At 45.9% G+C, this 23,486-nt stretch overlaps 1 protein-coding gene across 1 annotated transcript; it reads right to left on the reverse strand.

Annotated features, from left to right (window-relative positions):
- Positions 1 to 7,210: 7,210 nt before the first annotated feature.
- LOC129701284 (V-type proton ATPase subunit G 3-like) lies at positions 7,211 to 19,653 on the reverse strand. The gene is made up of 3 exons (XM_055642452.1): positions 19,497 to 19,653; positions 13,285 to 13,385; positions 7,211 to 7,551 (listed from the first exon to the last, which is right to left on the reverse strand). Exons 1-3 carry the CDS (start codon positions 19,576 to 19,578, stop codon positions 7,372 to 7,374), a joined length of 363 nt encoding a protein of 120 aa, XP_055498427.1. The 5' UTR covers positions 19,579 to 19,653; the 3' UTR covers positions 7,211 to 7,371.
- Between the last annotated feature and the right edge of the window lie 3,833 nt (positions 19,654 to 23,486).

The raw sequence follows: 23,486 nt of genomic DNA on the forward strand, positions 1-23,486 counted from the left end.
TCCCACTATTGTTCATCAATAGCATCAACATGTCTATATCTATGTCATGTCTGAATGGTATATTAATGTTCATTCATCATTGGCCCACTGATGCTGTGTATGATGCCTGGACTCGTTTCCATGGCATGAAATCACAGAGCTTTAAAATCTTCACGTAGTCACTCACGTGACTCCGAAGTAAAATAGTAAGATTAAACGAGAACTTACCAGTTTGAAGTTTGATCTTTATTTTATGAAGAGTAACGTTGAGGGATTACGTGCCCTCCATGCCCACCCTCGATCATAAAGTTCAACTGGTATCCTATTTCTCTAACCTTACTATGTTCAGTTCATTTACTGTTATCTGTGATTTCACACCGCTGCTTTGAAGATTGACACGCATGCGTCCTGGCGGGTTCGTCACGTAATCCCTCAACATTACTCCTCATAAAATAAAGATCAAACTTCAAACTGGTAAGTTCTCGTTTAATCTTACTATTCTTGTTAATACACAAAATGGCCCAGAGTGCTGGAATAACTCAGTGGCTCAGGCATCCCTGGAGATCATGGAGAAGTGATGTTTCATGTCGGGACCTTTATTCCAGATATTTATTAACAATTTTGGACAAAATCATTCTCTACAACAATATCACTCTGTAGGTGATATCTGGCAGTCCACAGTTCCGAGGCTGCATCTTACTCAGTGAGATCCAGATGAAATAATGTTTTTAATTTTTGCCTGGAATGCGGTGATAAAATCTTTTCTAAAGAGTCTGAGCCTAGAAAGTTGGTGGTTCTTCATCTTGGAATGTTTTATATGAATTCCAAACTGACTGGGGTGCTGCACAAAAAAGATGCGGGCATTGATTGCTTGAAAGCCATGCTAATTGTAAATCATTTCTGGCATTTAGTGTCTTTTAGTGTCTCACAAATGTGATTGAGTTTTTTGAAGATGTGACCAAAATGGTCGACGAGGGAAGAGCAGTAGATGCTGTATATATGAACTTCAGCAAAGCATTCGACAAGGTTCCGCTGGAATTCGACAAAACACGCTGGAATTCAGAAGATTGAGGGGGGGATCTTATAGAAACTTACAAAATTCTTAAGGGGTTGGACAGGCTAGATGCAGGCAGATTATTCCCGATGTTGGGGAAGTCCAGAACTAGGAGTCACAGTTTAAGGATAAGAGGGAAGTCTTTTAGGACCGAGATGAGAAAATCATTTTTTACACAGAGAGTGGTGAATCTGGGGAATTCTCTGCCACAGAAGGTAGTTGAGGCCAGTTCATTGGCTATATGTAAGAGGGAGTTAGAAGTGGCCCTTGTGGCTAAAGAGATCAGGGGGTATGGAGAGAAGGCAGGTATGGGATACTGAGTTGGATGATCAGCCATGATCATATCGATTGGTGGTGCAGGCTCGAAGGGCTGAATGGCCTACTCCTGCACCTATTCTCTATGTTTCTATGTTCCACATGGTGTAGGCTGCTCTGGAAGGTTAAATCACCAGTGGCACCGCACAATTGTCAACCCCGCCAACAGTCTGTCTGTTTTTTCGTTTATTTTTTTATTTTTAGTGTGTGGTAAAGGCTTGTGTCAATGTTCTCCTGCTTGTTTTATATGGGTGGAGGGGAGGGGATAGGGGTCGGGGGAAACTATTTTTTTTAGTTTCTTACCTTGCCGGAAGTGCCATTGTTTTGCAAGTAGCATCTCCGGTTGCTCTGCAGCCTACCATCGATGGAACTGGAGGCCTCCTCGGACTGACTTTGAGTCCTACCGTGGGATATGGACTTAACATCACAGCTGATCCCTTGCCTGGGATCGCTCCAACCGCGGCCAGCTGACTTTACCATCGTGACCTCACAGTCTCGGGAGAGACAGTGGATGTCAGGAGCTCCAACGACACAGAGGTTTGCATAGCCCCAACTCGGGGTCCGATCGCTGGCATGGGGGAGCTGACATCCCCCCGTTGCAGGAGCTGATTGCCTGATGCAGAGGGCCCGAGCACCAGCTAGATCGTCCCGTCAACGGAGGGCTCAAGGCCCCCGACCGCGGGAGAACAATGAAGGGAAGAGATTTTAACTTTTTTTCATCTTCCATCACAGTGAGGAATGTGGAGGAGTCACTGTGGTGGATGTTTATGTTAAAATATGTTTTGTGTGTTCCGTTGCTTTGTATTTGTGTGAATGATTTGGCAAATTAAATTCCTCGTATGTTGCAAAACATACTTGGTTAATAAAGTATTATTGTGATTGTGATGGTACCCAAGGAGAGACATTGGATAGAAAATTGGCCTCATGGAAGGAAGCAGTGAGTGATGGTGGCAGGTTGCTTGTCAGACTGGAGGCCTGGGAATAGTGGTGTGCCACAGGGTACGGTGCTGGGCCCGTTATTTTTTGTTATTTATATCAATGATTTGGATGAAAGCATACATGGCAAAATGATATAAAAGTGGGTGGTTTTGTAGATAGTGAAGATGGATGTGAAAAATTGCAGCAGGACCTTGATCAATTGGCCAGGTAGACTGGTTGATGGAATTTAACACAGAGAAATGTGAGGTGTTGCATTTTGAGAAGTCCAACATGACATGCAGTGAATAGTCGTGCTCCGGGGATCGTTGCAGAGGGATGTAGGAGTGCAGAAACATAGTTCCATTAAGGTGTAGACGGAGCTGATGGTCAAAAATGCATTTGGCACCTTTGCATTCGTCAGTCAGAGTATTGAGTAAAGAAGTTGGGAGGTCATGTTGCAGATGTATAAGATGTTGGTGAGGTCGTATTTAGAGTATTGTGTTCAGTTCTGGGCACCATATTATAGAAATTTTGTCAAGCTGGAAATGGTACAGGGAAGATTTACAAGGATGTTAGGGAGAGGTTGAATCGGTTGGGTATCTATTTCTTGGAGCGCAGGATGATGAGGGGTGATTTTATTGAGGTGTATAAAATCATGATAGAACTATATCGGGCAGATGCACAGAGTCTCTTGTCCAGAGTGGGTGAATCGAGGACCAGAGGACATAGGTTTAAGATGAAGGGGAAAAGATTTAATATGAACCTGAGGGGTAGCTTTTTCACTCAAAGGGTGGTGGGTGTATGGAACAAGCTGCCAGAGGTAGTTGAGACAGGAACTATTCCACCATTTAAGGAACAGTTAGACAGGTACATGGATAGGAGAGGTTTGGAGCAATATGGACCAAGTGCAGGCAGGTTGTACTAGTGTAGCTGGGACATGCTGGGCAAGTTGGGCCGAAGGGCCTGTTTCCACACTGTTTCACTCTATGACTAAACAAGCACTCAGATAAGCTAAGCTAAGGTAAAGTAAGCAAAGCTAAGCTAAGATACACTAAACTAAACTAAACTAAATCAAACTAAGCTAAGCTAAGCTAGACGAAGGTAAGATAAGCTAAATTAAACTAAACTAAACTGGTTTAAAACCTGCCAAACAAGGCGGAGGTGAGTTGATCAGATTGGCATCCTGACAGTGCCAATATGTGAACCTGGTGTATACCAGACAACTGCTGGCATGCAAGCTGCGGCCTTCTCTCGGTGAAAGATTTACTGAACCCATTCACTCACAGATAAAGTGGGATCTGCAGAGCTGCCGGGGCGAAAGTGCCGGGAGCGATTTTGAATCACCTGCCTCAGTTTGCCTACCGGACCAACAGGTCTACAGAGGACGCCATATCGGCGGACCTACACTCTGCCCTGACCCACCTGGACAGCAATAACACCTACATCAGGTTGCTGTTCATTGATTTCAGCTCCGCCTTTAACATTGTCATCCCCGCCAACTTGATCACCAAACTCAGCGGACTTGGCATCACCACCTCCCTCTGCAAATGGACACTGGATTTCCTCACCAACAGACCACAGTCTGTTAGGGTCAACACCCTCACCTCCTCCACTATAACACTGAACACCGGCGTGCCACAGGGCTGTGTGCTCAGCCCTCTCCTCTACCCCCTCTTCACCCATGACTGCATCCCTAAGAATGGCACCAACGCCATCATTAAATTTGCCGATGACACCACGGTGGTAGGGCTGATCAGTGACAACGACGAGTCAGCCTACAGGGATGAGGTCCAGCACCTGACCACCTGGTGTGCCAACAATAACCTTGTCCTCAACTCCAAGAAGACAAAGGAAATTAGTGTTGACTTCTGGAAGAACAGAGGGGGCAGACATACCCCCATCCATATAAACGGGACTGAGGTGGAGCGCGTCTCCAACTACAAATTCCTCGGGGTACACATCTCGGAAGATCTGTCCTGGTCCCTCAATACCTACAAGCTGATCAAAAAGGCGCAGCAGCGCCTTTACTTCCTGAGGAGGCTCAAGAAAGTTCACCTGTCCCCCCAGATCCTGACCAACTTTTACCGCTGTACCATCGAAAGCATCCTGACCACCTGCTTCACGGTATGGTACAGCAGTTGCACCGTAGAGGACAGGAAGGCACTACAACGGGTGGTGAAAACCGCTCAGCACATCATCGGTGCCCCGCTCCCTGCCATGGATGCTCTCCACCAAAAACGGTGTCTGAGACGGTTCGGGAAGATCATCAAAGACCCATCCCACCCTAACCATGGACTGTTTGCCCTCCTCCCATCAGGGAGGCGGTACAGGAGCCTCAGGTCTTGTACAAGTAAGATGAGGAACAGCTTCTACAACAACACTATCACATTGCTGAACTCGGAGTCCCGCCGATAGATTTCTCCAGTCTCTCCGTCCACATTGTTTGCTTATTCTGCATTTTTATTTCTATATTGCACTATTACTACTATGGACTGACGCTAAACTGCATTTCGTTGTACCCATTCTTGTATCTGTGCAATGACATTAAAGTTGAATTGAATTGAATTGAATTCAGAAAGCTAAGATGGATTTGAATGTTTTAACAATGGGATCAATAGAGATGGTGCACACTTAACCCTGTCCATCAGGTATTTATGTAGAAAGTGTGACATTGAAGGTGACTGTCCCTAAAGGCTTATCATTATCATTATCATTATCATTCTTTATTGTCATCATGCAAAGCAACAATTGTACAGTGTAAAATGAGAAGACGTTTCTCAGGGAATACCGGAGCATCGCACATAAAATATTAAACATTTCACGCATAAATAAAACAATCCAGTTCCTGATAAAAACAGTACGAATAGTTTAAAAAAAAGTGCAGGTAAAAAATGCAAAATTAAAATACAAGTAGAAAAAAAAAAAGTCATAAAATGTCCAGGGCATCTGATTTAAGTGGCCTGAGCCAGTGCCAGGGTTATTACTCAGTGCCAGTTATTAAATTGTCAGTGCAAAAGCAGCAGAATCAGGTGGAGTGACTGTTTAGCAGCCTCACAGCCTGTGGAAGGAAGCTGTTTAGCAGTCTGGTAACAAGGGAACAGACAGGGAGCTCGGGCCCAGCCATCCCAATGCCAAATACATCAAACTGTGATCACACAGGGCATGGAATCGGCAGAGTCTGTTACAGCTTTGAACCATGAGCCCAAGTGTAGGAGGATAAGACAGATTCTGGGAACCGAACCTGGTGTCAAGCTACTATCACTGACAACAGGAGAGTCATAAAATCATTCAGCGTGGAAACAGGCCCTTCAGCCCAGCTTGCCCACACCGACCAACATGTCCCATCTGAACTAGCGCCACCTGCCCGCGTTTGGTCCATATCCCTCCAAACCTATACTATCCCTGTCTAAATGTTTCTTAAATGTTGCAATAGTCCCTGCCTCAACTACCTCCTCTGGCAGCTCATTCCATACACCCACCACCCTTTGTGTAAAACGTTTATCCTCAGGTTCCTATCAAATCATTCCACCCTCACCTTAAAGCCATGTCTTCTGGTTCTCGATTCCCCTACTCTAAGCAAAAGATCGATAAAATTATATTTTGGATACTATACTAATTTGAGACAAAATTTAACAGTTTTTTTTAATGAATGTGATAGATAAAACAACAACTCCTCAGTATTTTCAGATATATTTAGTGAATCAATATTTCTGATTTATTGATTGATAGATTGAAAGGTACAGCATGGACACAGGACCAGGGGCGGAAAAGCCGGGGGGCCCAGAGGGGACACGTCCCCCCCATGCTTTGAGAGGTGGGCGACATCCCCGCTTGTGGGAAATATGGCCAGCGCGGAGAAGCAGCACTGGTATCCCGTCAGTCCAGACAGGGCTGTTAGTTAACCCGGTGAGACAGGCACAGTTGAGCTGCATTTAACGCTGGATTGAGCCTCCGAAGCATCGCGCACATGTGTGAGTGTGCGCATGCGCTCACGGCCGGCAAGAAATTTGTGTCCCCCGTCCCCTCCATGTTTTGATAGTGAGTTCCGCTCTTGCACAGGCCCTTCAACCATCGGGTCCACAGCAACCATCGATCACGTATTTACATTAGTACCATGTTAACCCACCTTCTCAAGCACACTCAACACACTGAGGACAATTTACAGAGGTCTATTAACCTATAAAGCCGAACGCCTTTGGGATGTGGGAGGAAACCGGAGAAAACCCATGCGAACACATGCAAATTCCACACAGACAGCACCCGAGGTCAGAATCAAACCCAGGTCCCATGGTTTTGGAACAGCTCCATCAAAGACCATGAGAAATTGCAGAGAATTGTGGACGCAGCCCAGACCATCACACAAACCAACCCTTCTATCGACTCCATCTACACTTCACGCTGCCTCGGCAAGGCCTGCAACATAATCAAACACCAGTCTCGCCCTCGTTGATCACTCCCTCTTCTCCCCTCTCCCATCAGGCAAGAGGTACAGAAGTATGAAAACGCCCACCTCCACATTCAAGGACAGTTTCTTCCAAGCTGTTATCAGGCAACTGACCATCCTATCACCAATGACCTGCCTTGGAGACCTTCGAACTATTTTTGATTTGACTTTACTGGGCTTTATCTTGTTCTCAACGTTTACCCTTTATTCTGTATCTGTACACTGTGTACGGCTCGATTGTAATCATGTAGATTCTTTCACTAACTGGATGGCGTGCAACAAAAAGCTTTTCACTGTACCTCGCTACACGAGATAATATTAATCTAAAAAATTATTGACATGAAGTTAATCGTCAAACTCAAGTCCAGTAGATAGAGCAAAGGGGAAGATATAGAGCAGAATATAGTTCTCAGCATTGTATAGTTTGCCTAACCTTGTGACTGCAAGACTCAGTGGATATTTATAGGAAGGGGTTAAGAATAGAAATCAGTAGCAAAGCCTTGTTTTTATACAGCACCTTTAATACCAGGAACAAGTCCCAAGGCATTCACAATTAAGAAGATACAATGTTTTGGCATCAATGGAGTATTATCCAGCCACAGTTGTCTGTAATCAAAGCATGTCGTCAGTTTGATCAGGTTTGCTATCTCCAGCCCTCCAGTCAATAGTTGCCGGTGTCTCTGTAATTGACATGGATTTCCGGTTTGATTTCACAAACCAGCCCCAAGAGCTTCTGCAGCACCTTCTCGCTGTTCTGCTCATGGTTGCTGATTAGCTCATTGATTCTTGTCTTGGTCTGTTCATCCACGTGAGCCAAAATATTACCTTGAGATCCCATTATCTAGGAGAAAGCAGAGGTAGATCATAGACCATAGAATAGTACAGCACAGGAACAGGCCCTTCGGCCCACAATGTCTGTGCTGAACACAATGCCAAAACCAACTCTTACCTGCCTGCACGTGATCCATATCCTTCCATTCCATGCAGGCACATGTGTCTATCTAAAAGCCACAATCGTATCTGTCTCCACCACCATCCCTGGCAGCGTGTTCCAGGCACCCACTGTGTAATAAACCTGCCTCATGCATCTCCTTTCAACTTTCCCCCCTCTCACCTTAAAGCTATGAGTTTGACATTTCCATCCTGGGAATCTGATGTTTATAGTAAATGGGAGAAACATGCCTGGAATTCCTGTTTCAAGCGTTTTGGAAACACTTGATGGCAGTACGATATTTGTTGTGTAAACATTCAAGATTTCAATTGGCCTCCAGTTGGTCTGCCTCTTTGACCACTCTCAGGAAAATGCTGGAATAAGGTACAATGCTGTTGCAACAAGGAGCTGCAGATGCTGGTTTACCATAGAAAGACACAAAATTCCAGAGTAACTATGGACAGAGTAACCCCCCCCCCCCCCCCCCCCCCCCGTCTTTCTCTCACTGGATGGTCTATTTGATCCCCTGTTTTGGGCTAGCAAATCAAATGATATTGTCATCAGACAATTAGCTTCCATGAAGCCGTTTGTGCAGTGTCCATGATGGCTAAAGTGTTGTTATCATCATGGAATTATAGCGAAACCGCCGCTGCTTCTTGCCAATAATAAGTCAAGATGAGGATGGGAACTCTCCTGACAGAGCTCCCACAACGTCAGTTCAAAGGAAGAGATATATAATTGCTGCTGGTGTTACACTCCCTGCCCATACCATGTGGGGACATGATGATGCAGCTGTGCAAGTCGTTAGAGCAGAGTGTGGAGTTCTGGTCATCCAGCTACCGGAAGGGTCACTAAGTTGGATCGGGTGCTGAAAAAATTCACCAGGATGTCACCTGGACTTGCAGCTTTGAGTTATAGGGAGAGGTTGGATAGGCTGGGACTTTTGTTTTGAGTGTAGGAAGCTTAGGGTTGACCTACCGTGGTGTACAAGGTCATGAGGGGCATGGATAAAGTGAACACTCACTGTCTTTTTCCCAGGGTAGAGGATTCTAAAACTAGAGGGAATAGGCTTAAGGTGAGAAGGGAGGGTGAACTTCAGGAGCCACTTGTTCACTCAGAGGTGAGTCCGTATCTGGAATGAGCTATCAGAGGATGTTGTGGATGCTTTTAAATGACATTTGGACGAATATATGAACATGAAGGGTTCAGAAGACTGTTGGCCAAATTCAGGCAAATGGGACCAGCCCATAATGCTCACCTCCGCTCAGTCCGCCTGGACCTACCTGATCTCCCAGTTGCCAAACACTTTAATTCTCCTTCCCATTCCCACACTGACCTTTCTGTCCTGCGCCTCCAATATTGTAACGAATATGCCACTGTCGTTACAGACTTCATAAAGAAAGGTGTGGAGGACTGCATCCCTACAAAACCCTTCCGAGTGTTTCCCAATCAGAAACCTTGGATGAACTTTGAGATCCGCACTCTCCTGAAGTCCAGACACAGGGCATTCACCTCCAATGATACAGTGGCCTACATGAAGACCAGATACGACCTTGGTAAGGCCATCAAAAAGGCCAAAAGGGACTTCTGCTCCAAACTGGAGGACGAGACAGATGTTCGGCAGCTGTGGCAGGGCCTGAATGCAATCACCTCCTACAAGGCAAAACCAGGAGGCAGCTCGAATGTTGGTGTAACATCACTCCCTGACGAGCTCAATGCGTTTTACGCACGCTTTGACAGGGAGAATACTGATGTGCCTTCCCGATCACCCATTCGCTGTGATGGCATTTCAGTCTCAGTCACAGAAGCCGATGTCAGAAAATCCTTCAGAGGGTGAACCCCCGAAAAGCACCTGGTCCTGATGGTATACCCGGTCGTGTTCTAAAAACCTGTGCGGACCAACTGGCGGGGGTTTTTACGGACATTTTCAACCTCTCACTTCTGAGGTCTGAGGTCCCCATCTGCTTTAAAAGGGCATCAATTATACCGGTGCCCAAGAAGAGTAAGGTGACGTGCCTCAATGACTATCGACCAGTGGCACTAACGCCGGTGGTGATGAAGTGCTTTGAGAGGCTGATCATGGAGCAAATCAACTCCTACCTCGACAAAAACCTAGACCCACTGCAGTTCGCTTACCGCCACAACAGATCAACGGTGGATGCGATCTCGCTGGCCCTCCACTCTGCACTGGACCACTTGGACAACAAAAACTCATATGTCAGGCTGTTATTCATTGATTACAGCTCAGCATTTAACACAATCATCCCCTCCAAACTGGTTAGCAAACTCGCAGAACCGGGTCTCTGCGCATCCCTCTGCAATTGGATCCTCGACTTCTTCATCCACAGACCACAGTCTGTTCGCATTGGTGGAAATGTGTCAGCCTCGATAACAATCAGCACGGGAGCACCTCAAGGCTGCGTGCTCAGCCCCCTGCTGTACTCACTCTATACTCATGACTGCGTAGCGAACCACAGTGCGAACCCCATCATCAAGTTCGCTGACGACACCACTATTGTGGGACGTATCACTGATGGGGATGAGTCAGAGTACAGAAGAGAGATCGAGCAACTGTCCATATGGTGCCAGCGCAATAACCTGGCCCTCAACACTAGCAAAACCAAGGAACTGATTGTGGACTTTGGAAGGAGTAGGAGGGGGACCCACAGCCCCATTTATATCAATGGGTCGATGGTTGAAAGGGTCAAGAACTTCAAATTCCTGGGCGTGCACATCTCTGAAGATCTTTCCTGGTCCGAGAACACTAACACAATTATCAAAAAAGCTCATCAGCGCCTCTACTTCCTGAGAAGATTACCGAGAGTCGGATTGTCAAGGAGGACTCTCTAACTTCTACAGGTGCACAGTCGAGAGCATGCTGACCGTTGCATCGTGGCTTGGTTCAGCAATTTGAGCGCCCTGGAGAGGAAAAGACTACAAAAAGCCCAGTCCATCATCGGCTCTGACCTTCCTTCCATCGAGGGGATTTATCGCAGTCGCTGCCTCAAAAAGGCTGGCAGTATCATCAAAGACCCACACCATCCTGGCCACACACTCATCTCCCTGCTACCTTCAGGTAGAAGGTACAGGAGCCTGAAGACCGCAACAACCAGGTTCAGGAATAGCTACTTCCCCACAGCCATCAGGCTATTAAACCTGGCTCGGACAAAACTCTGATTATTAATAACCACTTTCTGTTATTTGCACTTTACCAGTTTATTTATTCATGTGTGTATATATTTATATCATGGTGTATGTACACATTTATCTGTTTTGTAGTAAATGCCTACTATTTTCAGTGTGCTTAAGCAAAGCAAGAATTTCATTGTCCTATACAGGGACACATGACAATAAACGCACTTGAACTTGAGTGAGGCCAAATGCAAATTGGAGCCAAACAGCACCTCATATTTTGCTTGGGCAGCTTACACCCCAGCGGTGTGAACATTAATTTCTTTAACCTCAAGCAACCCTTGCATCCACTCTCCCTCTGTTCCTCTCCCACCAAAGTCATTGTACTAGCTTCAAAGTCGCCTTGTTGAGTCTCATCAGGAACTTGTTTTTGCCCAGGCCACAGCTAACAATGGCTTCTTTCCTTTCTCATTGTTACTTTTTTTTTGCATATCATTCATTCATTTGTTCTATATCGCCATTTATCTTTCTTGTTTCCCTTTTCCCTGACACTCAGTCTGAAGAAGGATCTCGACCCAAAACGTCACCTATTCCTATTCTCTGGAAATGCTGTCTGACCCGTTGATTCACTCCAGCATTTTGTGTCTAGCCCAGAAAGCCAACTTGGTCATTATAGACAGGGTGGATGAGGGGCCTGTTGTACAACTCCTCAACACCGTGACTTTATCATCAAAACATAAAACCATGAGCTGATGTTTGGCATGTGGCCAGGGAGAAAGTTAATGATACCTCTACCAGCATAGCTAATAACTCCAAAATAGAACTGGTAATTAACGACTTTGCCACATTTGTAAAGGGATCCATCAAATGCCATTGTTCATTGTAACATTATTTTTCTTTAAAACAAGGTTTATGTGTGCCTGATGTATTGCCATTTGTTCTAACAAGACATTTAATTAATTTTGATTTTAAAGAGGCAGGAAAGGTTCCGACCTGAAATGTCACATATTTCTTCTCTCCAGAGATGCTGCCTGACCTGCTGAGTTACTCCAGCATTTTGTGTCTATCTTTGGTGTAAACCAGCATCTGCAGTTCCTTCCTACAAATGAACAAATTTGGTTTGTGTCAAAGAGCTATAAAGGCCTGAGTTCTCTCAGGTGGTCTGGTTGATTCCCTGCTTTTGGCGAGCAAAACAAAATGGTACTTGGCCATCAGCCAACAGACACAAAGTGCTGGAATAACTCAGCGGGACAGGCAGCATCTCTGGGCAGGCGGAATCGAGACCCTTCTTCAGACTTAGAGATTTACTAGAATGTTGCCTGGGTTTCAGCACCTAAGTTACAGAGAAAGGTTGAACAAGTTAGGGCTTTATTCTTTGGAGCGCAGAAGGTTTAGGGGGGACTTGATAGAGGTCTTTAAAATTATGAGAGGGATAGACAGAGTTGACGTGGATAAGCTTTTTCCATTGAGAGTAGGGAAGATTCAAACAAGAGGACATGATTTGAGAATTAAGAGGCAAAAGTTTAGGGGTAACATGAGGGGGAACTTCTTTACTCAGAGAGTGGTGGCTGTGTGGAATGAGCTTCCAGTGGAAGTGGTAGAGGCTGGTTCGATTTTATCATTTAAAAATAAATTGGATAGGTATATGGACGGGAAAGGAACGGAGGGTTATGTTTGGAATGCAGGTAGATGGGACTAGGTGAGAGTACGTGTTCGGCACGGAATAGAAGGGCCACAGTGGCCTGTTTCTGTGCTGTAATTGTTATATGGTTATATGGTTAAAGTCGGGGAGAGGGAGACATAGAGATATGGAAAGATAAGGTGAGAAAATGACAGATCAAAGTCAATGCTCAAAGGAAATATAGAATGGTTCATTGTTAGCTATGGGAAAGGTGAGAACGAGGCAAATTTAATCAGGAGGACAGTGAAACTAGTCGAAGAACTAAGGTGGGGAGGGATGGAGAGAGAGGGAAAGCAAGGGTGACTGGCAGTTAGAGAAGTCAATGTTCATACCACTGGGTTGTTAGCTGTTGAAGCAAACTATAAGTTGCTGTTCCTCCAATTTGTGTTGGGCCTCACTCTGACAGTGGAGGAGGCCCAGGCCAGAAAGGTCAGTGTGGGAATGGGAAGGGGGCGGAGGAGGGGGGGTTAAAGTATTTGGCAACTGGGAGACCACGTTGGCCTAAGCAGAGCCTCCAGCACTGCAGCGTATATTCGGTGTAAACCAGCATCTGCAGTTCCTTCCTATACATTGGTCATCATAAGACTCCGTTTCCACGGAATCTATTTGGCAAAGGTGTGACCACCTACTCTCTGACCAATGTCATCAGATTCCGGACATCTCATATTCTGCTTGGGCAGCTTGCAACCCAATATGAACATTGGGAACTGCTGGTTTATACTGATGAAGGGTCCCGACCCAAAATGTCATCTATTGCTATCCCCACCCCCTCCCAAAGCTGACTTTCCAGAGGCAGGCATGAAACGCATTTGATTTGGATCAATACGCACCGAATCTTGTTTGTGTTTAAATTCCCTCTCGCGTTGTAGGCGGTATTGATCAATCTCAGCTTGTGCCTCGCTCTTTGCCTGCTTCAGCCGCCTGCCCTTCCCTGCAGGTAACGTTGACAAAACAAAATGCCTGATTAGGGCTTCATACCGACGGAACCGCGAGTCTGATAAACAACGATAAACACACTGGAGGCGGAGGATGGAGCAGCGGCCGCGGCTGGTCCAACAAACAGCATCTTATACCTGTAAGTCTTTCCGGCATATGCCTCCAATCATTCCTTACTGACGGTGTATGCACTTTCTACACGGATTCCGCCCTCCTGTGCACCAATTTCATTCAGATCCTGAAGCACAAAATCTAACTGGACAAGACGGCTGTCTTTTTTATATACAAACCCATTTCTCACAGCCGCTGCGAGCTGTATGTAGCCTTATGGCTGGTGATGTAACGTGATGGCCGGCGGAGAGATTGCATTCGCGGCTACCTTTCCTCAGGGAGCTCTGTGGGGATGGGAGAGTGTGATGTACGTTCCACATACTGACAACTACACTGACCCATCAGAGCTTCAGTCTGAAGAAGGGCCCAGACCAGAACTGTCACCTATCCATGTTCTCCAGAGATGCTGCCTGACCCGCTGAGTTACTCCAGCACTCTGTGAAACGTCACCTATCCATGTTCTCCACAGATGCTGCCTGACCCGCTGAGTTACTCCAGCACTCTGTTTTTTGTGTGTAAACCAGCATCTGCAGTTCCATGTGTCCCCAGTCACAGCATGTCCCTTGGCTCTCTCTACCACCCACTTGATGAGGCACTAACCCTGGGGGGAGCTGCCCTGCGTGGAGTTGCTTTGCTTCCACAGCCTGACTGGATACTGGGGAAATTGAAGGACATACACATTGTGCTGAGCAATGGCACCAAGGTAGAGTGATACAGTGTGGAAAGGGGCCCTTCAGTCACCTTGCACACAGCAACCAACATGCCCCATCTACACTAGTCCCACCCGCCTGTGTTAGCCCATTTCCCTTTAAACCTTTCCTGTACATGTACCTATCCAAATGTTCCTAAAACATTGTGATAGTCCCTGCCTCAACTACCTCATCTGACAGCTCGTTCCATACACCCACCCTGTGTGTGAAAATAAAACAGATCAGACTTGATACTAATGGATGATGGAGCAGAACTGTAGACTAGTTGGTCCACTCCTGGTCTGGCTCCCCCTGTTTCTTACAGTCATAGCTGGGGTCTGCAATGTACAGGCGCCTCTACCTTCTACTTATGGCATGGTGCTGGCTTATTATTGTCCCATGGACTGATACATAGAACAGTATCAGCACAAGAACAGGCCCTCCGGCCCACAATGTCTGCGCTAAATATGATGCAAAAAGAAAAATGATCAAAAATAGCAGAATATAGTGTTAGTGTTACAAGGTTATAATGTTAAAAGTTTCAGAGGAATGGTCCAACGTTGGCAATGAAGTAGGTTGAGCGATTGAGACTACACCCAAACATATGGAAAAACCATTCAGTAGATAGACATAAAGAGCTGGAGTAACTCAGCGGCTCAGGCAATATCAGGATAGGTAATGTTTCGGGATGGGACACTTCTTCAGAAGGCTCATCACCCATCCCTTATTTCCAGACTACTGCCTGACCCGCTGCGTTACTGTCTATTGTTGGTATAAACCAGCATCCGCATTTTCTTGTTTCATTCAGTTGTTTGATAAAGCTGCTCCGGAATCTAGTACCACCTGTTCTCAAGTCTTTATGTCTTCTGCCTGACGGAAGAGAAAAAAGTAAATGACTGGGTTGAGAAGGTCCTTGATTATGTTGGCTGCATTCCCCGATTGTGTAAAGCATAGATGGACAATATCCAAGAACCTGAATAGCAATTGAGGAAACCAATGTGACTGTCATGAAATACTCGCATAATCGCAAGTTGTTTGTTTGGCTTAGTAACATTAGCACCCAGAACACACACCATGTTGTGTATCATTGTTGCCTATTTTCTCCAGGCAATGTGAAATGTACATGAAGTCGATGATGGGCAGTTTGGACTGTGAGATGGACTGGACTATGTCCCAACTCTCTGCAATTTCTCATGGACCTGGGCAGAGCTGTTCCCAAACCAGCCTGTGTTGCAACCCACAAGGATGAATTCCTCCATGGTGCATCTGTAGAACCTTGGTAAGGTTGCTGGACACATGCAGTACTTTCTCAGTCGCCTGATGAAGGAGGAGCATGGGTGTGCATTCTCGGCCATGACCTCAAAGTGGTTGGTGCTGGACAAATTATCGGTGACATTTACACTTAAGGAACCTGCAGCTCTCGACCATCAATACTTTGTTGACATTGATGCTGATTGGGGTGTTGGGATTTGGCTGTGATAAATATGGCTTGTATTTGGGGAGCAAAAGTTATTTGAAAGGACCTTGCATCTTTCACAGGGGGTGATTGTCAGGCTTGCATTTTCAAGTTAAGTTTTACCATACAATTCAAGAACAATATCCACCTTACAGCGCATTACAGAATTAATACTGAGTTAATGGGGCCACATGCATGATAATCTCCCCCCGCTCCCCCCGCCAACACCCTCTCCCCCCCCCCCCCCCCCCCCCCCCCCCCCCCCCCCCCCCCACTCCCCCCCCCTCCCCTCCTATTCAGTCAGTGAGTTTTCTGCCTTTTATTTCCATATACTAAACTTTAGACTTTTTTTTCTTGGTAAGGAAGTTGCAGTTATAAAAGACGTAGGTGAGGCTGCATTTAGATGCAGGCAGAGATTGGTTTGGCCTAGCGTCACGTTCGGCATGGACATTATGGGCCAAAGGGTCTGCTCCTGTGTTGTCCTGATCTACGTTCTATGACCTGTGGTTACATGAGCAGATGCTGTGGGCGGTGCAGTGGGTGTTTGTGGAGATGGAGGAGTTAACAGGGAAGTTGACGAGGGAACAATGCTGAAAAGGCAGAAGACGTGTGGAACAACGACATCACACTGTCTAGGATGATGTAAATAAGAAATCTACCGAATTGGAAACATCCACTTTTGCAGTTCTCACTTGAAAGTTGATCACGCAATTTAGAAGTAGTTCCCATTCCAAAAAGAGGTGTGGAGTGCAAACCTTGGGGAAGTACTTTTATAACCAGGCATCTTGTAAACTGTGAAGATCAGCTACAAGTGTTTCATTGTGTCTCGGTATACGTAACAATAATAAACTCAACTATACTGTGGTCATAAAGGGGACAGCTTGAAGCCTCTAGTAAGATGCTTGTTCACAAATGGCCCAAGACGTGTGGTATGAACTTTAATTGGTCTAATTTCAAGTAACCCCGGCATTCCCTCTCACTCTACCCCTGCCCCTAGTTGTCCGACTAGTTCCATTGTTCGCATCCCTGTTTGCCTTTGTTTTCATCTATTTCCCAGCCAATTCCGGGCTCCACCATTCGTTGGTCATCTATTGCCAGCCCTCATGTATCTGGCCTTTCCCTACCTCTAGTTTCTACCCCCTTCTACTTTCAGTCTTAAGAAGGGTTCTGACCCAAGATTTATTTTCACGTTTTCCAGAGATGCTGCGTGACCCGCTTAGTTACTCCACCACTTTGTGTCTATTTTCCGGATAATCCAGCATCTGCAGGTCCCTCCTGCTCTTTTGGCCCTGTTTTCAACACTTCCTGTTAGGAGTGACAATTGTTGCTCATTGACAAGGGGCCAGGTTGGAGATGGATGGAACTGATATTTTGGGGTCTTGACTGGTTAAAGCAAGGACAATAAAACAAAGTACAAAAACAAACTAATAACACCATGATAGCCTTGTGAGGATTGTGAAAATCTACCCTGTATTTCCCTGTAGATGCAGGGCATATTGGTTGGAGGCAGTGGATGATGGAACCACAGATCAGTTGGACCTTGTCTAGAGACGTTTCTGCTGCTGAGTGAATCATGCCCAGCCAAGTGTCCCGCTTTCCCCAGAGGAATCATAGAATGATACAGCATCGAAACTTTCAGCCCAACTAGCCAACACAGGCCAAAATGTCCCAGCTGCACTAGTCACCACCTGCCTGCATTTGGGCCATGTCCCTCCAAACCTGTCACATCCATATACCTGTCTAACCATTTCTTAAATGTTGGGATAGTCCCTGTCTCAACTATCTCCTCTGGCAGCTTGTTCAATGCATCCACCACCCTTTGTGTGAAAAAGTTACCCCTCAGCTTCCTATTGAATCTTTTCCCCTTCACCTTAAATCTATGTCCTCTGGTCCTCGATTCACCAACTCTGGGCAAAAGACTCGGTGCATCTACTCGATCTAGTCCTCTCATGATTTGAAACACTTTATAAGATTGAGGAGAAGAGGGGAACGGAGGCTGTTTCCCTGTGTTCATGTTTAGTGAAGGCCAGGTCTGGCTTCTGTTGCAATCCACACCCTCTGATAGAGCCTATGCCCCTCCCAAAGGCAGGGAACCTGTGAACCATCGGTGCCTGGGCATGGCAGGAGACAGCTGGGGCCCTGGCTTCTACTAAGGCTGACCCCAGCAGACGCTAGTGGCTCCAACATGGACGCACAGACCTGCAGTGAGGAAGCTAAGCTGGCTGCTTTTAGATGAATGAATAACAGTCTGAGGCTGCAAACTTTAAAATCAGTTTGCTTCTCGGATTCATTTTAGTTTTAGTTTTAGAGCGAGGAAACAGGCCCTTCGGCCCACTGAGTCTGCGCCAACCAGTTGTTCCCGTATACTAGCACTATCCTACACACAATGATCAGTTTACTGAGGCCAAATAACTTACAAACCTGACCTGCCCCTGATACAGCATTTGGAATGTGGGAGGAAACTGTAGAAACCCCACGCGGTCACAGGGAGTGTGCAAACTCCACACCGACAGCACCGGTAGTCAGAATCGTACCTTGGTCTCTGGTGCTGTAATGCAGCAATTTTACCGCTGCTTCATTGCCTATTCTGTGCAAGTAATCAACATTTCTACAGCCTGAAGAAAGACCTTGTGCCAAAATGTCACCCATTCCTTCTCTCCAGAGATGCTGCCATGTCTTGCTGAGTTACTCCAGCACTTTGTGTCTATCTTCGGGTTAAACCAGCACCTGCAGTTCCTTCCTACACATTTCTACAGTCATGGTCTGTATGGATCAGCCAATCTCTGGAGGAAATCATTCTTTACCAAGCGACTAACATGTTCTCATGTCACAGTTATTTACAGGTACCTCTGATAAAAGGCTTTGGTTTTAGTTGAGAGGGAAAAGTTTGGGAATAGAGGAATATGGATCACATGCAGGCAGAGGAAATTAGTTTAAGTTGCCGTCAGGTGTAGTATGTATAGGCTGATGGGCTTGTGCTGACTGCTCTATGTTCTATGTTTACCCTGATGATACTGCGGGCAGTATTTCAGCAGCTTTCACTACATGTTTGTCTAACAGTGCTATGTCAGTGGAGAAATCTCTTGCCCCTAAAACATTCATGGCTGCCCTGTCTTTCCCAGTGGAGTGTACAGCTCCCTGCTATATCGGGCAAGGCATGTTTGTACCTCTCATGTCCCTTCTCTTTGCGCACAAGCTGTTGCAGTGTTGTGGCATGTATACATTTATGGCCAGAAGGAAGTGCGCTCTGAAGTTGCTGCTGAGCAAAATGCTACATTCACAAATAGTTTTGGCCCAGCTGTGATCCGGTAACTGAACCGTCCTCTCATCAGCAAGGGAGCGGTCCTGACCTCCCATCTACTTCACTGGAGACATTTAAACTATCTTTAATCAGGCTTCAATTTTATATACTGTATTTTTGTGTATACTGAACTTCTTTGCGTTTTATGGTGTTTCCAGAGTTTATATAAGAACATAATTATTCCATTTCAGGACATATGACAATAAAACACTCTTGACTTGCACTAAATGCTGTACACTTCATCCTGTATCTGTGTAATGTGGATGGTTTGGTTATATTCATGTGTGATCTTTGACTGGAGAGCACACAAACTGAAGCTTTTTGTTGTACCTCGGTGCGCATGACAATAATAAACTCAACTAAAACTTTAATCGGTACAATTTATGTTGTTTTTGAAGTACAATTTGTTCAACGGCTTAAGAATCTAATATCAATGCTTCCTCTACAATAATGATGTTGGTGCTTCGATTTCTCCAGTGTGCTGCAACTATCTTTCGCTGTCAGTGAGAGTGGGCGAGCTTGCGTTTGTTAATAGTTTAGTTTACTCACGCTTCTTGGCCTCTTCTAACTTCTCCTTTGCCCGTTTCTCTGCCTGCAGTAGCTGATGAATTCCCTGGGAGTGGCTGGTCATGTTGTCCAGTGAGGCAGTGGACTGCCAGGGTAGCGCTCAGCTCCACATTTGTAGGGTCCCTGTGACTTTACCTTGTTGTGGCTACAAACAAAGGCAGCCAGGGCACTGCTTGTAGAGCAGAGACCAGCTCCAGTCACCGGCTGCTTTCAGCTAGTTACAGCCAGCCCAGCGGCTCACCAATGCTTGATGTGCCTTGACTGAATAAAACACAAACATTGGCTGTGCTCATGGACAAGTGGATTAAAAAACACACACAGTGCTGGAGTTACTCAGCAGTTCAGGCAGCATCTCTGAAAGAACTTGCCCATGATGGCCAGATTCACCGATGGCCAAAATGTTGTCTGCTTATTTCCCTCCACAAATGCTGCCTGACTCTCTGAGTTCCTACAGCACTTTGTTTTTTGCTCCACAATCTGCAGTGTCTTGCACCTTCTCCGGGTGGTGCTGTGGAGCAGAGAGGGATCTAGGAGTACAAGTGCATGGTTCCTTGAAGGTGGAGTCGCAGGTAGATGTGGTCAAAAAGGCTTTTGACACTTTGACATCTAGAATATTGTGTTCGGTTCTGGGCACCATGTTAGAGGAAAGATATTGACAATCTTGAAAGGGTTCAGAAAATATTTACAAGGATGTTGCCAGGACTAGAGGGTGTGAGCCATAGGGAGAGGTTGAGTAGGCTGGGACTATTCCATGGAGCGTGGGAGGATGAGGGGTGATGTTACAGAGGTGTACAAAATCATGAGAGGAATAGATCGGGTAGATGCACAGAGCCTTTGGCCCAGACTAGGGCCATCGAGAACCAGAGAACATAGGTTCAAAGTTAAGGGAAAAAGATTTAATATAAATCCAGGAGATAACTTTTTCACACAAAGGGTGGGTGTATGGAACAAGCTGCCAGAGGAGGTAGTTGAGGCTGGGACTATCCCATTGTTGAAGTTAGACAGGTATATGGATAGGACAGGTTTGGAGGGATATGTACCAAGCGCAGGCAAGTGGGACTAGTGTAGCCGGGCTATTGTTGGCGGTGTGGGCGAGTTGGGCCGAAGGGCCTGCTTGACTCTATGACTCTAAATAAAAGTTTCATTTTATTAAATATTTTAAACGAGTAGATGTAAATGCACACTGACTGTAAATACCAAACATTTGGTGCCCCAGAGATAATTGAGCAGGAAGCCCTGGTCAATTTAAGCATTTTCAGTGAACGACAGTTTTAGTTTTAGTTTAGAGATAGAGCATGGATACAGGCCCTTTGGCCCACTGAGTCCACACCGACCAGTGATTCCCACAAATTAACACTATCCTACACACATTCGGGACAATGTATATTTATATCAAGCCAATTAATCTACAAACCTGTACGTTTTTGGAATGTGGCAGGAAACAGAAGTTCTCGGTGAAAACCCAAATGGTCACGGGAAGGAAGTCTAAACTCTGTAATGAGGATTAAACCCAGGTCTCTGGTGGCAGCAGCTCTACCGCTGCACCACTACGCCACCCTAAAGTTGTTCTTTGTGGAATCATTACTGATAGTCATGGGTCTGGTGATGTAAATGGGTAATGCCTAACCTTTGAGTGATGTGCAAGGGAGAACCTCAGTTTGGGACACAGACACAAAAAGCTGGAGTAACTCAGGCAGCAGCTCTGGAGAGAAGGAATGGGTGATGTTTCGGGTCGAGACCCTTCTTCAAACCATCACAACCACCACAAATCCAGTGACCTTTCACTTTATGAACCCTAACCCTTCATACTGCTGTAAATGTGGTGCTCTGCATAGCAATTTGGATGGTCCATGCTTGGCCTGTGATGGCCTGTGATGGCCTGGTGTGGACAGTGTAAATTACACTGCTCCATCTTCTATCTACCAGTCCACTACAATCTCCCTAAGATAGACGCAAATACTGGGGTAACTCAGCTGGTCAGGCAGCATCTCTGGAGAACATGGATAGGGGATGTTTTGGGTCAGGACCGCTGTTTAAACTGATTAAAGGGGATCATAAGGGCATGTTCATAAGGTATAGGAGTAGAATTAGGCCATTTGGTCCATCAAGTCTACTCTGCCATTCAATCATAGCTGATCTATCTCTCCCTCCTAATACAATTCTGTTGCCTTTTCCCCATAACCTCTGACACCTGGACTAAGCAATAATCTATCTATCTCTGCTTTAAAATATCAATTGACTTGGCCTCCACAACCTTCTGTGGCAAAGAATTCCACAGATTCACCACCCTCTAAAGAAATTCCTTATCATCTCCTTCCTAAAAGAACATCCTTTTATTCTGAGGCTATGGCATTCTCATGTCTCTAGAATAACTAGCCCCATCACACCCGAGGTGCTGTCAAAAATGTACAGAATTGGTTGTAACTGGCTAAAATAGGAATACAGGGGTTGGTGCCTGTGTCCAAAGCAGACTGAGCCATCAATGTGAGAAAAACATTTTTCACACAGAGAGTGGTGAATCTCTGGAACTCTCTGCCACAGAAGGTAGTTGAGGCCAGTTCATTGGCTATATTTAAGAGGATGTGGCCTTTGTGGCTAAAGGGATCAGGGGGTATGGAGAGAAGGCAGGTACAGGATACTGAGTTGGATGATCAGCCATGATCATATTGAATGGCGGTGCAGGCTCGAAGGGCAGAATGGCCTACTCCTGCACCTATTTTCTGTGTTTCTATGACCTCTAGTCCTAGACTCTCCCATTAGTGGAAACATCCTCTCCACATCCACTCTATCGAACCCTTTCATTATTCTGTATGATCAATGAGGTCTTCCCTTATTCTTCTAAACTCCAGTGAGTACAGGCCCAGTGCCGTGAAATGCTCATCATAGGTTAAGCTACTTATTCCTGGGATAATTCTTGTAAACCTCCTCTGGCCCCTCTCCAGAGCCAGCACATCCTTCCTCAGATATGGTGCCCAATATTACTCACAATGTTCCAAATGTGGCCTTAGTAGTGCCTTAACATTACCATATAACCATATAACCATATAACAATTACAGCACGGAAAACAGGCCATCTCGACCCTTCTAGTCCGTGCCGAACACGTATTCTCCCCTAGTCCCATATACCTGCGCTCAGACCATAACCCTCCATTCCCTTCTCGTCCATTACATCCCTGTTTTTGTATATGCCCTCTAGAATTAATGCTAGAGTTAGCTTTCTGTTTCGACTTGCAGATTAACTTTTTAGGAATCATGCACTAGCACTCTCTTTGCACCTGTGATTTCTGGACTCTCACCCCATTTAGAAAATAGTCTACACCTTTATTCCTACTATCAAAATGCATGACTCCACACTTTGCTACACTATATTCCATCTGCCACTTTGCTGCCCATTCTCCCAACCTGCCCAACTCTTTCTGCAGAGTCCCTGATTTTTCTACACTACCTGCCCCTTCACCTATTTTCATATCATCTGCAAACCTGGCCACAAAGCCTTCAATCCCCTCGTCCAAACCTGGGGGACCTCATCAAGGAGGGAGGAACTGGAAGCAAGAAATGACTAGAACAAATGAGGGCTGACAACGGATGGCATCAGGGAGAGTGATTCGTTGATAGGCTGATTGTTGGCTGGGGACAGTGTGATCGCAAGAGAGATACATGCATTGGCTATCTGACATTTAATGGAGGAGGAACAAGGTGAGGGGGTATCATGGTGGCTCAGCAGCAGAGTTGCTGCCTTACAGCCCAAGAGACCCATGTTCCATCCTGATCAATTGATTGAACATTCTCCCTGTAACATGTGTGGGCTTCCTCCGGGTGCTCCGGTTTCCTCGTAACTCCCTGGTCAATTCATCCCTTCTCACTCAAACCACCCCTCCCTGGATACTTTATCTTGCAACCGCAGGAAATACTACACTTGTCGCTTTACCTTCCCCCCTTGACTCCATCCAAGGACCCAAGCAGTCTTTCCAG

This window comes from Leucoraja erinacea, chromosome 10, assembly GCF_028641065.1.
Source record: "Leucoraja erinacea ecotype New England chromosome 10, Leri_hhj_1, whole genome shotgun sequence".
Lineage (NCBI taxonomy): Eukaryota > Metazoa > Chordata > Chondrichthyes > Rajiformes > Rajidae > Leucoraja > Leucoraja erinaceus.